The sequence below is a fragment of the Dipodomys merriami genome, unplaced genomic scaffold (assembly GCF_024711535.1).
Source record: "Dipodomys merriami isolate MVZ:Mamm:240054 unplaced genomic scaffold, mDipMer1.0.p SCAF_35, whole genome shotgun sequence".
Taxonomy (NCBI): domain Eukaryota; kingdom Metazoa; phylum Chordata; class Mammalia; order Rodentia; family Heteromyidae; genus Dipodomys; species Dipodomys merriami.
This window is the reverse complement of record NW_027205048.1, coordinates 3,394,258-3,407,157: the sequence shown is the minus strand read 5'-3', so window position 1 is coordinate 3,407,157 and position 12,900 is coordinate 3,394,258. Positions and strand designations below refer to the sequence as shown.

The 12,900-nt window shown below is 37.5% G+C and overlaps 1 protein-coding gene and 1 long non-coding RNA gene across 15 annotated transcripts in view; one reads left to right on the top strand and one right to left on the bottom strand.

The window, feature by feature from the left end:
* Add3 (adducin 3) overlaps positions 1-12,900 on the bottom strand; it is an 89,301-nt gene that overhangs the window by 15,688 nt on the left and 60,713 nt on the right. For all 14 annotated transcript variants that reach the window (XM_069987953.1, XM_069987940.1, XM_069987954.1 and 11 more), the window contains exons 3-5: positions 4,621-4,759; positions 1,511-1,662; positions 545-625 (exon numbers count right to left, since the gene is read on the bottom strand). In XM_069987953.1, coding sequence (XP_069844054.1) covers positions 545-625; positions 1,511-1,662; positions 4,621-4,759 — 372 coding nt within the window. The remainder of the gene's footprint in view (positions 1-544; positions 626-1,510; positions 1,663-4,620; positions 4,760-12,900) is intronic.
* On the top strand, positions 2,567-12,241 carry LOC138803864 (uncharacterized). Its single transcript, XR_011365079.1, has 3 exons — positions 2,567-2,814; positions 11,338-11,390; positions 12,100-12,241. It is a non-coding gene; the product is annotated as an uncharacterized lncRNA (long non-coding RNA).

Here is a 12,900-nt window from a genome sequence, read left to right as displayed (position 1 = left end):
AAGGTAAGAGTCTCACAGACTTTCTTGCCTGGGCTAGCTTTGAACCGCAATCCTCAGATCTCAGCCTCCTGAGTAGCTAGGATTATAGGCGTGAGCCACTAGCGCCTGGCCCATCTTATTTTTCTTGAACGCTAAGTTTTCTTAAAAAGAAATATTATTTCCTAAACTTAATCATTTTTCTTAGTATATGTTTTTTCCATGTATGGTTTTTTTCTTGTTCCATCCTGTGCTAAAAGCTGAAAACTGAAGCTGGGCACTGGTGGCTTACAACTGTAATCCCAGCTATTCAGGAGGCTGAGATCTGAGGATCATAGTTCAAAGCCAGCCCAGGCAGGAAAGTCCCTGTGAGACTCTTATTGCAAATTAACCACTCAAAAACCAGAAGTGGAGCTGTGGCTCCAAGTGGTAGAGTGCTGGCTTCGAGCAAAGGCTGAGTTCAAGCCCCACAACTGACCAAAAAGAAAACAAAAACAAAAAAACAAAAAACCTGTCAGAAAAACACAAGGGAGGCTCAGGGAAAGTAATATAGGAATGAAAATTATACCAAATTGGAGGCTGTGGCTTCAGAAAAAGATAGGCCTCTGGGAATTATTATAATGTGGTCTTGTTCTTTACTTATTCTTACCTGGAAGAAAGAAAAAACAAGAGGGATTTACTTTAAAGCATTCATATTTGCAACGTAAGTGTAACTATAAATATATTATGATTATAGGGCATTTGGGAAAAAACAACCAAGGAAAAACTCCAGATCTACAACACGAATCTGTCCTTAAAAGTTTCCACTAACTCCTAAGTACTTACTCAAAATTTTTGATGTATTTCCCATCTATTATACTTACTTAGTGTTATTTTAGGATTTTAAGGCTGCTGTAGGATCAGCTACATTCATGAAAAACAAAGGCCAATATCAGTCAATCCAATTTGGCAATGAAATTAATGGCGATTGTCAGGAAAGAAAACAAAATTTCTTCCTAGGAAGGTATTAGGGTGGAGATGTAAAGGAAACTTAAGAAATGGGAAATAAAGGAAGACTGCTAGTCTATCATACCAGCTATTATCACATAGTATTTTAATACTTTTTCATTTTAAATAGTGTCTTGGTTCCAAGTGTGGAAAGGCAAAAACAAAATGGTAAACAGAAAAAGCATATTTAAAAGATTTAAGACCAGGGAGGAAGTTTTCCTGACTCTCTTATTTTTCTTGCCCCAAATGCTTTTTAATGCACTGTGGCTCAGAAATTTTTAACATGGAGAGAGACAATTTTGTTATAGATTTCTTCCAATATAGGTCTTACAACTGTTCTATATCACAAGAACAATACAGACTGTAAGGGGAGTAGAAAGTTGGGGCAATTGTAGCCTCTTTCTTGGAGACAAGACGAAAATTAGCAATGATCCTGGATGCTTGATTCAAGGAATGAAGTCTGAAAACTGAACTTCCAAGTAAAGGTAAGCGCACATTTGTCATTTAGTTGGGATTTTAGTAAGAAATGAGAAGCTAAAGAACTCACTGAAATATATGTATTTGCCAGGTGTGCCCATCCAAACAAATCTGCAATTCTGTACAGACTGGCAAGTTTACAACGAGTAAGTTTTTCTCCTTTCACATAGGAGGATGTATCTGCACCATGAAGGTCATTGATAGGTGTGACCATGCCAAGACCTAAAAGGGAAAAATTGTACAGAGAAATTCAAATCAAGCAATCTTTCACCTGGAAAGTAGACATCAGGAAATAAGTAGCTTGTGTTTGAAAGTATCCCAGCCTTGTAATATGATTTGAAAGTTCTTAGTGCATATTATGTTTTATTAGCTTGTCTTCTTCCAGAAAAGTTTAATGAGAGTAAAAATAAGTTTAGCTTTTCCCAATTTATACTTCTTCCTTCCTTCAAGTTCTCTTTCCCCTCCTTTCTCCACCTGGAGCTCCCTACAAAGCTCAGGCCTCCACTATGATTCTCATTTTACTTTTCTTCATGAAAATATTATGTATTCTCAGTCTCCTCACTATTATTTCTGTGTAAATTACATCTGTTCTTTATTTTGAACTAAGTACACCACTAATTACTTTGTCTGCAATTTGTCATTATGTTCTATCACTTGTTTTTTTTTTCCCCCACAAGGTCTCTCATTTTTCATAACTGAGTTCAGGACTATCTCATACACTGACCTCTGCAATATGCCCTCTCATTCTGGACTCTGTCAGTCTTCTCCGAAAAACCATCTGCATAAAGCCATAGTTGGCTAAAGTACTGCTATTAACATGAGAACATGAGTCCAGTAAGAACTTTTAAATGTGTGATCTTCTAATTTTGAAATGTTGCAAACTAATTTCAAAGGAATAATTTTAATTAAATGTAAGTCATACAAAGAAGTATAACTTCTAACACAATTTTAGAGTCAGCCATTACCCTTTTTCTTAACTCTCCCATACCCTTTGTCCAGGGACAAAGGGTAATTTCTACTTCCTGACCTCTGAACACTGAGACATAGCTTCTCTGCTGCCATTCTTTGTACAAATCCCTGCAGCTTCACATTCTTGCCCTGGAATCTAGGACACTCACAGGATAGCTTCACTTATTATTTGTTTTCTGACACGACTTCTAGAAATGTTCTCTTTGGACTTTCTTTTCTGCCTATGCCTTCTCATGTAACTATTTAATCAATGCCCACAGCTTCGAGTAGTCCTTTTCTATGTCCATCTGCCAAGTCCCTCTCTTAAGTACTCAGAGTTGCATTGCTAACTACTGCAAAGACTTGGAAACTCAAATCAAATGGAGGAAACTGAACTTTCTCTATTTCTCAAGTCAAACCAGATTGGTAAGTCTGGACTTTCTAATTTAATTTTAATTTTTTTGTGTGCCAGTTGTGGGGCTTTAACTCAGGGCCTAGCTGCTGTCCCTGAACAAGATCTTTCACTCAAGGATAGCACTCTCCCACTGTGAGCCACAGCTCCACTTCTGGTTTTCTGCTGGTTAAGTGGATATGAGAGTCTCACAGATTTTCCTGCCAGGACTGGCTTTGAATTGAGAAACTCCGATTTCAGCCTCCTGAGTAGCTAGGATTACAGGCATGAGCCACCAGGCATGGTTTCACTTTTCTTAATTTTGTAGGCTATCCATTGAATTCTTGACTGCGTTCTCCCTCCTCCTCATCTCTTCATTGGTCTACCCGTCTCTCCTTGACCTTACCCCACCACTTTTAAGTACACATTTCCTGATGTTTATTTATTTATTTTTTTGTTAGTTATGGGGCTTGAACTCGGCCTGGGCGCTGTCCCTCAGCTCTTCAGCTCAAGGCAAGTGCTCTACCACTTTAGCCACAGCGCCACTTCTGGTTTTCTAGTGGTTTATTGGAGATAAGAGTCTCACGGAGTTTCCTGCCCTGGCTGGCTTTGAACCATGATCCTCAGATCTCAGCTTCCTGAGTAGCTAGGATTACAGGTGTGAGCCACTGGTGCCCAGCTTGGTATTTATTTTTTGACCTTTGACTTTGCCTTCCTAAGGGATTACACTATTTGAGTTCTCCCTTGAATCTATAGCATTTCAGTTAATATATTTGCATTCACTTGCATACTACCCAGGGTAGTTCTACCCAGACTTCTACCCAGGACTCAGATGTACCAACATGATGGTTTCCTTCATCTTATGTATTCTTACCATTATGTCTCAAGTTCTTGGAAACTACTTAAATTAATTAAAAATCCTACATGCCGGAGCTGGGAAGGTGGCTCAGTGGTAGAGCGCTGCCTTGCAGGCCTGAGGCCCTGGGTTCAATTCCCCAGCACCACATAAGCAAAAAGAAAAAGCTGGAAGTGGCACTATGGCTCAAGTGCGCTAGCCTTGAGCTGAAGAGCTGAAGGACAGCGCCCAGGCCCAGAGTTCAGGCCCCATGACCGGACCCCTTCCCCCACCCACACCAAAAAAAAAAAAAAAATCCTACTTGCCAATCTCTTACAAAAAGGGCACAAGTGAAAGGAAAGGAAAAACCCTCACCCCTTGAATATGACCTAAAGTTGTCTCTGGCATTCTGACCTGTCTCTGCACAGGTTTCTGTAGATATCTGTATAGACTTCTGTATATATCTCATAGCAGAGGTAAGAACTTAAGATCTCTGCATCTGTAGAATGTTTAGCTCTAATTGGTACATTCACAAAAGAATGGTTGACTGAATATAACATCCAAACCCATTTTTTTTCAACAAGCTCTAATTATTCCATCCTTCAAAGCCTGAAGGAAGGAAGGCCTTTTCCACTACATTTCCTCATTCTACTTCTGATAGTAGATAGCAATCCACTCAAATTCTAAGCTCATAGCATGATGACTGTATTCTAAGAGTAGCACAAGAAAATTTCTTATGAACTATATTGTAACATTTTTCTCTATCGTTATCTCCTCTGACTAATTAAAATATATTTATCTGAATCTGAGACCATGTTATATATGATTTCATAATCCATGCAAGGTCTAGTAAGTGCCTGTATGAAAAAGAGATGATAACACTATGCTACTATGTTAAATATTAGATGTTCTAAACCTAAGGGCTGAATTTAAGCAAAATATGCTGCTAGAGAAGTACAATATTCCAAAGTAGAAGACAAAACTATACTCTACAAAACTAACATACTGAGGGGAGATGAAGAAAAGCCTGAGAAAGAATTGGCCATGATGTAATCTGCAATCTGTTGTAATGCTAGTAATCCAGTTGGGTTGTGGCCTTTCTTCATCTGTTCTTGAATAAGGCATTCCAAGTCTTCCCGAAAGGCCTGCAATACAACAAAAATAACCAATGAATACGTATATTTCACCTGGAATAGAATGGACCAAACTTGCTATGAAATAATCATTTCCTAAATATACAAATATAAAACACAAATATACAAATATAAAACACAAAAAATAGTTGGTTATCTTTTTATCACATATAACCACCATTATTTTAGTAACTTTACCATTTGTTCACCGTCATGTCAATTTCACTTCATTTCGTTTTTATTCTTTTTTGGGGGTGAGGGGGTCTAGTTGTGGGGCCTGAACTCTGGGCCTGGGCGCTGTCCCTCAGCTCTTCAGCTCAAGGCTAACGCTCTACCACTTGAGCCACAGCGCCACTTCTGGCATTTTTCTTTTTGCTTATGTGGTGCTGAGGAGTTGAACCTAGGGCCTCATGAATGCAAGGCAAGCGCTCTACCACTGAGCCACCTTCCCAGCCCTGTTTTATTCTTTTATCTATTTTTGGTTCTGGTACAAGGGCTTGAGCTCAAGACCTTGTGCTTTTGCTCAGCTTTCTTGCTTGCAGATATTGCTTAAGCCATGGCTGTAGCCAGCCAAATTTCATTTATTTTAAACACAAAGGTTCTTGTAATCTGAAAGCTAGTCAAACCCTGTTCTTCTGTTTGAGATTATAGTATGTCAGAATTTCCTGCTAGAAATTAAATTAAAAATTCCCCCCTTCACCTAAAAAGGGAGAAGGCAGAAAAATGTTTTGAAATCACTACTGGAAAGAGGTATAGATATGAACACATTGGAAATCACTGGAGAAACCTCCCTAAGAAAGGAGAAAGGAGAATCTCTTTTGAGAAAATGACAGTAGTCTTCTTTCCAAGAGTGGAAATAAGATCTATTGGGGTCCTTATTTAGATGTACTTGCAATATCTCAGAGGTCCAGAACTTTCTTTGTTTGATAACGGCCTAGGATCCCAGGATGGAAAGGGGAAATATTGTCAAGGCTAGAAAGCAACAGATGTTAGGATCAGACCTGACTTGTGCTACTCTGAGAATACAGTTGAGAGGTATCTGTGACGGTGAATGAATGAGCTTGGTGCTAAAGTTCAACTACCAGATTTCATGGAACATCCTAACTGAGCTTATTAACAAAGGAAGACTATATCCTTTCTGATGTACCATGGTGGCCTGAACTATGAGGCAAGAAAGTACAATGGTATGGATAGGTTGAATAGACTGTAGTCTCTCCCTGTGCCCCCCGCCCTAACTTTTTTGGCTGGTCCTGAGGCTTGAACTTGGCCTGGGCACTGTCCCTGTCTTTTGCTCAAGGTGAGTGCTCTATGACTTGAGCCACAGTGCCACTACTCTTTTGAGTAGTTTGTTGGAGGTAAGAGTCTCATGGACTTTCTTGCCCAGGCTGGCTTCGAATCGCAATCTTCAGATCTCAGCCTCCTGAGTAGCTAGGATTACAGGCATGAGCCACTAGCACCCAGCATTGTAGTGTATCTCTTTGTTGCAAACATAGGTGTTATGTACACAGATCATATACCACATCTTAGACATGAAAGCCACTGATAAGCTCTCAGGAAATGTATAAGCTTCTGGAGTCCTTGGGACTATTCAGGGAAAGAACATTCAAAAGGAAGATGTTATACTTTCTACTAACAAGACAGGTAGATAGTTGAGTAATTAAAAAAGTATAACGTGAACGTATTTAATTCTGAGCTCATGAGCAATTTATATGAGTTATAATTTTTGTTTCCCAAATTTAAGGTATGTTATATGTAAGTCATTAGTAACTACAGCAATTAAAAATCTAATTCTTAGAAGTATATCTAAGTCATTTACATATATGATTGAAATAGAGAAATTGTACCATAAAATATCCCCTACAAAGACATATTATATTTATCACAAAATTCCACTAATATTCAGGACCCTGTGAACATAAAAAGCTGTGTCTAAGATGGATAGATGCCTTCATGTTACAGATGAGTAACATTTATATCTTACTATGATTATGGCTAAAAGGAGAAGAATCTCCAGATATCCTCATTTTTTTTTTTATGGAAAAATTTCTGACCACATGGCAACAGGCCAATCTGTTCTTCTGAAGCTTTAGTTTCCCTTTAAAACAAAACTATTTAAATTTTCTTCAATTCAAAGAGCCTATAACCACAATTAATGATGTCTGCTATGCATAACACTCATTACATATACTACAATGGCTCTGAAAGGTAGGCACTATCTGTTTTATTAAATGCCCTGGGCTCATGTTGTTCTTCTTAGAAGAACAAGAATTTAAGGCAGCTTCCATAGGTTAAAATGATTTAAAAATAAAAATAATTAAATATAGGTAAGAAAAATCAAGCTTAAGAGAAAAGTAAGCCCAAGGAGGTAAGCTAGAGACAGAAAGAAGGTTAAGATACTAAATGACATGAATACGTATTTGTTAGACATTTGCTAAATGTGATCTTAATCTTCAAGCCAACATGAATCAAAACAACCTATGTATGGGGGGTGGAGGGGGGTATAATTGGGTGGGGGGAGGGGGGAGGCTGGGAAGGGAGGTGAAGGGTAAACAAAGGAGGAGGCTGCAATGCTTGGTAAGAAATGTATGCATTATCCTGCCCATGTAATTGTCGCCCCTCTGTACAGTATGTTCTCAAATAAAATAAAATTAAAAAAAAAGAAAAAAAAACAACCTATGTAGTGTGCTAATTTACAATGGCTTTATGATTCAAAAGCAACAGTTGCCTAAGCTAGTCACAATTATTTATTAATCAGATGAGAAATTTCCTTAGGGTGAATGACAAAGTTAAATAAGCAAAGCTGAAAATCTACTCAAGGTCATATAGCAAATGCCAGATATAAGGATACAGGTCAATTATTTTTTGTTAGTAAAAAATGCTTTTACCTCTCTATATTCTATAATATAGTAAGGACTACCCTGAAGCTTTGGGATATCTATTGTGTCATAGAGAAACAAGAAAGCCCTTCCAAAATCAATTATGAACATACTCGTGAAGACTAGGTGGCCCCTATGCAGAAATAAAAAATAATTTTCAAAGTAAATGAATTTTCCCCAGCCTTTTAAGACAATGCTTTAACTGTTAATAATAATTCTTTTTTTTTTTCTTTTGTCGGTCATGGGGCTTGAACTCTGGGCCTGGGCCCTGTCCCTCATCTCTTCAGCTCAAGGCAAGCGCTCTACCACTTGAGCCATAGCACCACTTCCAGTTTTCTGAGTGGTTTACTGGAGATAAAGAGTCTCACGGAGTTTCCTGTCCAGGCTGGCTTTGAACCGAAATCCTCTGATTTCAGCCTCCTGAGTAGCTGGGATTACAGGCGTGAGCCAGGCTTGTTAGTAATTCTTGTAGTGCAAAAGATTTAATTTTAAGAACATTTATAACTCATATTTTGTTTTACATATTTTTGAAATATTGTTCAGGTTAAGTATCCAAATAAAGAAGAATAAACTAATATAAATTCCTTCAGATGGCTTAAAAATTGTCAGTAAATTTACTAAGCTTTAAAGTATTAATAAACACTTATCTTTGTGATGAATAATCACATTTCTATAAAAATCTAGTGTTAAAACACTGTAGTTGATTCATTTGAATCTCACAACTAAGTCTTGAAACAGGCAATAATTTACTCAAGGCTGCAAAGCTATAAGTAAATGGAATAAAGATTCTAATCTAGCTTTCAATTGGGCACAAAAATTTTCCTTAGTTTTATGAGTTGAAATAAAATATAAGGCAGTAGCTATGTTGTGATCAGAAATATTGAGTAAAATTTTCGGCTACATTATAGCATTTGGTTGTTTGGTAGATAAAGCAAATACAATTATACAGCAGCAGATTATGGATAAATATGTAGCAGGCTAAATATGTGCCCTCTTGCTGGGTGGTGGCGGCTTATGACTACAATCCTTCGCTACTCAAGGGGTTGAGATCTTAGGATAGTGGTTCAAAGCCAGCCGGGGCAGAAAAGTCTGTGCAACTCTTACCCAATAAACTGCTTAGAAAAAGCCAGAAGTGGTGCTGTGTGGCTCAAGTGGTAGAGTGTTAGCCTTGAGCACAAAGAGGCTCAGGGACAGCGCCCAATCCCTGAGTTCAAGTCCCAGTACTGGCAAAAAAAAAAAAAAAAAGCTAAAAAGAGAAGTAATTTATAAGCAGGATGGTAAAATCACATGCTGAAGTTTATAAGCAGGATGGTAAAATCACATGCTGCAGTTATATTAGTCAGTAGTTTTCTGGAGTCGCCACTACAGTAGGATCAAGTTAAAGATACACAAATACATATACAAAACTGTACGAAAAACCAGGTCTTCCTTCTCTGAGAGAGAAGAGCACAGAAGAGCAAGTACATGTACAAGACACTGCTGAAAACGAACTTTACAACTTGGGGGCGGGGAGTTGGGGAGATGTGGAGGAAAGGGATTGTAGGGGATAAACAAAGGAGGAGGTAACAACGCTTGATAGGAAATGTACTCATTACCGTACTCATGTAACTGTAACCCCTCTCTACACTATTTTTAAAATAAAAAACATTAAATTATTACATTTTATGAATAACATGACAAGCTGTGTGCTACTGGGATGACATGTTCTTTAAACTCTTTAAAAAGCAAAATACAGTCTATGGAATTACAATTTTAATCTTCTAAGTATTGCCATGAAAGCATATCCTTTTTTTTTTGGTCCATCTTGGAGCTTGAACTCAGGACCTGGGTACTTTCTCTAAACTTTTTCTGCTCAGATCTCAGCCTCTTGAGTTGTTAGGATTACAGACGTGAGCTACCGGTGCCTAGTGGCTAAATACCTAAATTGGCAATTTAGATATACAGTTCTCATGAAGTAGTTGCCTATTGTGTGCTAGGCACATGCTTTATGTTATTTCATTTTATTGCCACAGGAGTGTGAAGCAAGTTTCCTATCTCACAAATAGGAAACTGATGTGCAACTTACATAATTTCCTAATGTCAAGGAGGTAATAAGTGGCAGATGAGGCAAGATTTGAATTTATATTCAAAATAAGCTCTGCATATCAATGTGTATTAAAACTTTTTTGTGTGTTGTAATGGGTTTGAATTCAGGGCCTGGGTGCTGTCCTTGAGCTTTTTTGCTCAAGGCTAGCATCTACTACTTAAGCCACAGTTGTTTCCAGGTTTTTAGGAGATAAAGAACCTCATGGACTTTCCTGCCAGGGCTGGCTTTGCATCACAATCCTTAGATCTCAGCCTCCTGAGTAGTAAGAATTACAGGCGTGAGCCACTGGCACTGGGTTCTTTTTTTTTTTTTGCTGGTCCTGGGGCTCAGCCTGGGCACTGACCCTGAGATTCTTTGTACTCAAGGCTAGTACTCTATCACTTGAGCTACAGCACCACTTCTGGCATTTTCTAAGTAGTTTATTGGAAATAAGAGTCCCATGGACTTTTCTGGCTGGCTTTGAACCACAATCCTCAGTAACTTACAGTAGGAGTACAGGTGTGAGCTACCAGAGCTACCAGCTTTATATATTTTAATACAAAATTTAAACTGAAAAATAATGGTAAAATGGGTTGAGCCTTAATTTACATCAAAATAATTTAGCATTAGGGGTCTCTATCACCTTTGTTACATAATTTTGAGGTTTTATCAGCATTACTACCCCATGCCTTTCTGCCCTACAAAGTTACCCAGCATTCTTTTTTTTTTTTTTTTTGGTCAGTTGTGGGGCTTGAACTTGGGGCCTAAGGGTTGTCCCTGAGCAATTTTTGTTCAAGATTAGCACTCTACTACTTTGAGCTACAGCACCATTTCTGGTTTTCTGATGGTTAACTGGAGATAAGAGTCTCACAGACTTTCCTGCCTAGGCTGGCTTTAAACCATGGTCCTCAGATCTCAGCCTCCTGAGTGGCTAAGATTACAGGTATGATTTAATCCTAGCTACTCAGGAGGCTGAGATCTGAGGATCGCGGTTCAAAGCCAGCCCGGGCAGGAGAGACCGTGAGACTCCTATCTCCAATAAACCACAAGAAAACCGGAAGTGGCACTGTAGCTCCAGTGGTAGAGCGCTCGCCTTGAGCTGAAGAGCTGAGGGACAGTGCCCAGGCCCAGAGTTCAAGCCCCACGACCGACAAAAAAAAAAAAAAAAAAAAAAAAAAAAAAAGATTACAGGTATGAGCCACCAGTGTCCAGCATTTGTTAATCACAACCTGTACTTCTCTCTGCTTGCTCATTCTATTTAATATAACGAAGGCAATGGCTTCTACTGTTCTCCTTCCTCCTTTTAACACCTGTCTTAAATACCACTTCTTTTTGAAGTTTCTCTTAATTACTCCAGTTACTCTTACACATCCAATTATGAACTTGTTTCACATTTTACTGAATACACTTAGGATATCTGTCATATAATTGTCATTGATAATCTATTTGTTCTTCATTGATAATCTATTTGTTCTACATGTAATATTTGATGACTGACACTATATCTTTTACATTTCCAAATTTTTCTTCAGTGTATACTTAAATTTAAGCAAAGTTCTCTCATAAGACATACAGTAAAATATAAAAATATACAATAAAATATAATACAAATGATAATAATATATAACAATAATTCTTTTTTTTGTCAGTCATAGGCTTGAACTCTGGGCCTGAGTGCTGTCCCTCAGCTCTTCAGATCAAGGTGAGTGCTCTGCCACTTGAGCCACAGCGCCACTTCCATAATAAAAATTCTGTAAGTGAAAAAATGTTTTAGGTTGGAGGCAAGATGCCTCAAAAGCCTTATTTGAATCTTTCATCCTTTCATTTTATATATTTTGTTCAATGCTGAGTGAGGTTATCAACTTTGAATTCATAAGGTACGATAAACTTCAAGTCTTAAACTCTCTATCTAAGATCAGAATTTTCAGGAGAAAGTCACAGAAAGAGGGCCAATTTGATAAAAATAAGCTAACCTGATAGAATTATTTCAGCTAATAAAATTTTTAAAAAATCAGTCATATTTTAATGTCTACCATAGGAAATTTGAGTAATACTGATCAATATCAGAAATAAATTTTAGGTATCACATCTGGATGCTCTATTTCATACTTACTAGAGAAGAAAATTGGGGCAAAAAGAAAAAAAAAAGGATTATAAGCTTGCTGCTCCCAAGGCACTCTGCAATAGTGTTATTAGATCTCTCCTAAAGTGGGATTCCGAGCATAACAAACTTACTTAGAATTTCTCCATTAAGAAATGTATTCATATCTAGTATAGGTATGAGTCAAGCGGAAAAGGTCAGATAATGTCATGTTAGGAAAATGAACCCTTAAATATGTATTTTAATGCATGTGTTTCTAACGCATTTATAAGATTATTTCTTTGTTGCTTTGTATGTCCCTCCCCCACAGTGTAACCCCCGCTTTCACTATATTTGATGTCAGTATAACATGTGGAGGAGATGGGGACAAACAAGTCGTTTAAGGATTCAGGTGGACCTGTTGCAACAATGAGAAGTACAAAATGTCATGTCAAAACCAGCTTTACAATGTCGGTGTGGGGGGGGGGTATGATTGGGTGGGGGGGAGGGGGGAGGCTGGGAAGGGAGGTAAAGGGTAAACAAAGGAGGAGGTTGCAATGCTTGGTAAGAAATGTACGCATTATCCTGCCCATGTAATTGTAACCCCTCTGTACAGTATGTTCTCAAATAAAATAAAATAAAATTAAAAAAAAAAAGAAAGCTAAAGACCTTCAGAGATTACAGCATCTAGCAATAAATTAAATCTCTTACTTTGAAAAAAAAAACAAACAACTGCCATTTATTAAAGGCTAGTCATGTCCTAAAAAAAAAAAAAAAAAGAAATGTATTCATTTGGATATACATTACAACTGGCCCTGTTGAAAGGAGAAAAAACAAATAAACCAAATTTTCTTCAGGATGGTCTTTCTTCTGTATTCAAATCTAAATATGAAGGTACAGGTTAGAATAGAACTTTTCCTGAAACTGGCATATAATAAAAATAAAAACAGAGTTATTAAAGAATATTTATATCTTAAACTTTGTAAGTGGCCAAACTGATCATGTTGATTTTGACTAATTTTTTAAAATAATTTTTTATTGAGATTAAGTGATTATATAAATTTCACAGTATTGTGGGATAGTCATACTTAAAGTCACAAAACACATTTTAACCATTACAAGGCAAAATTTT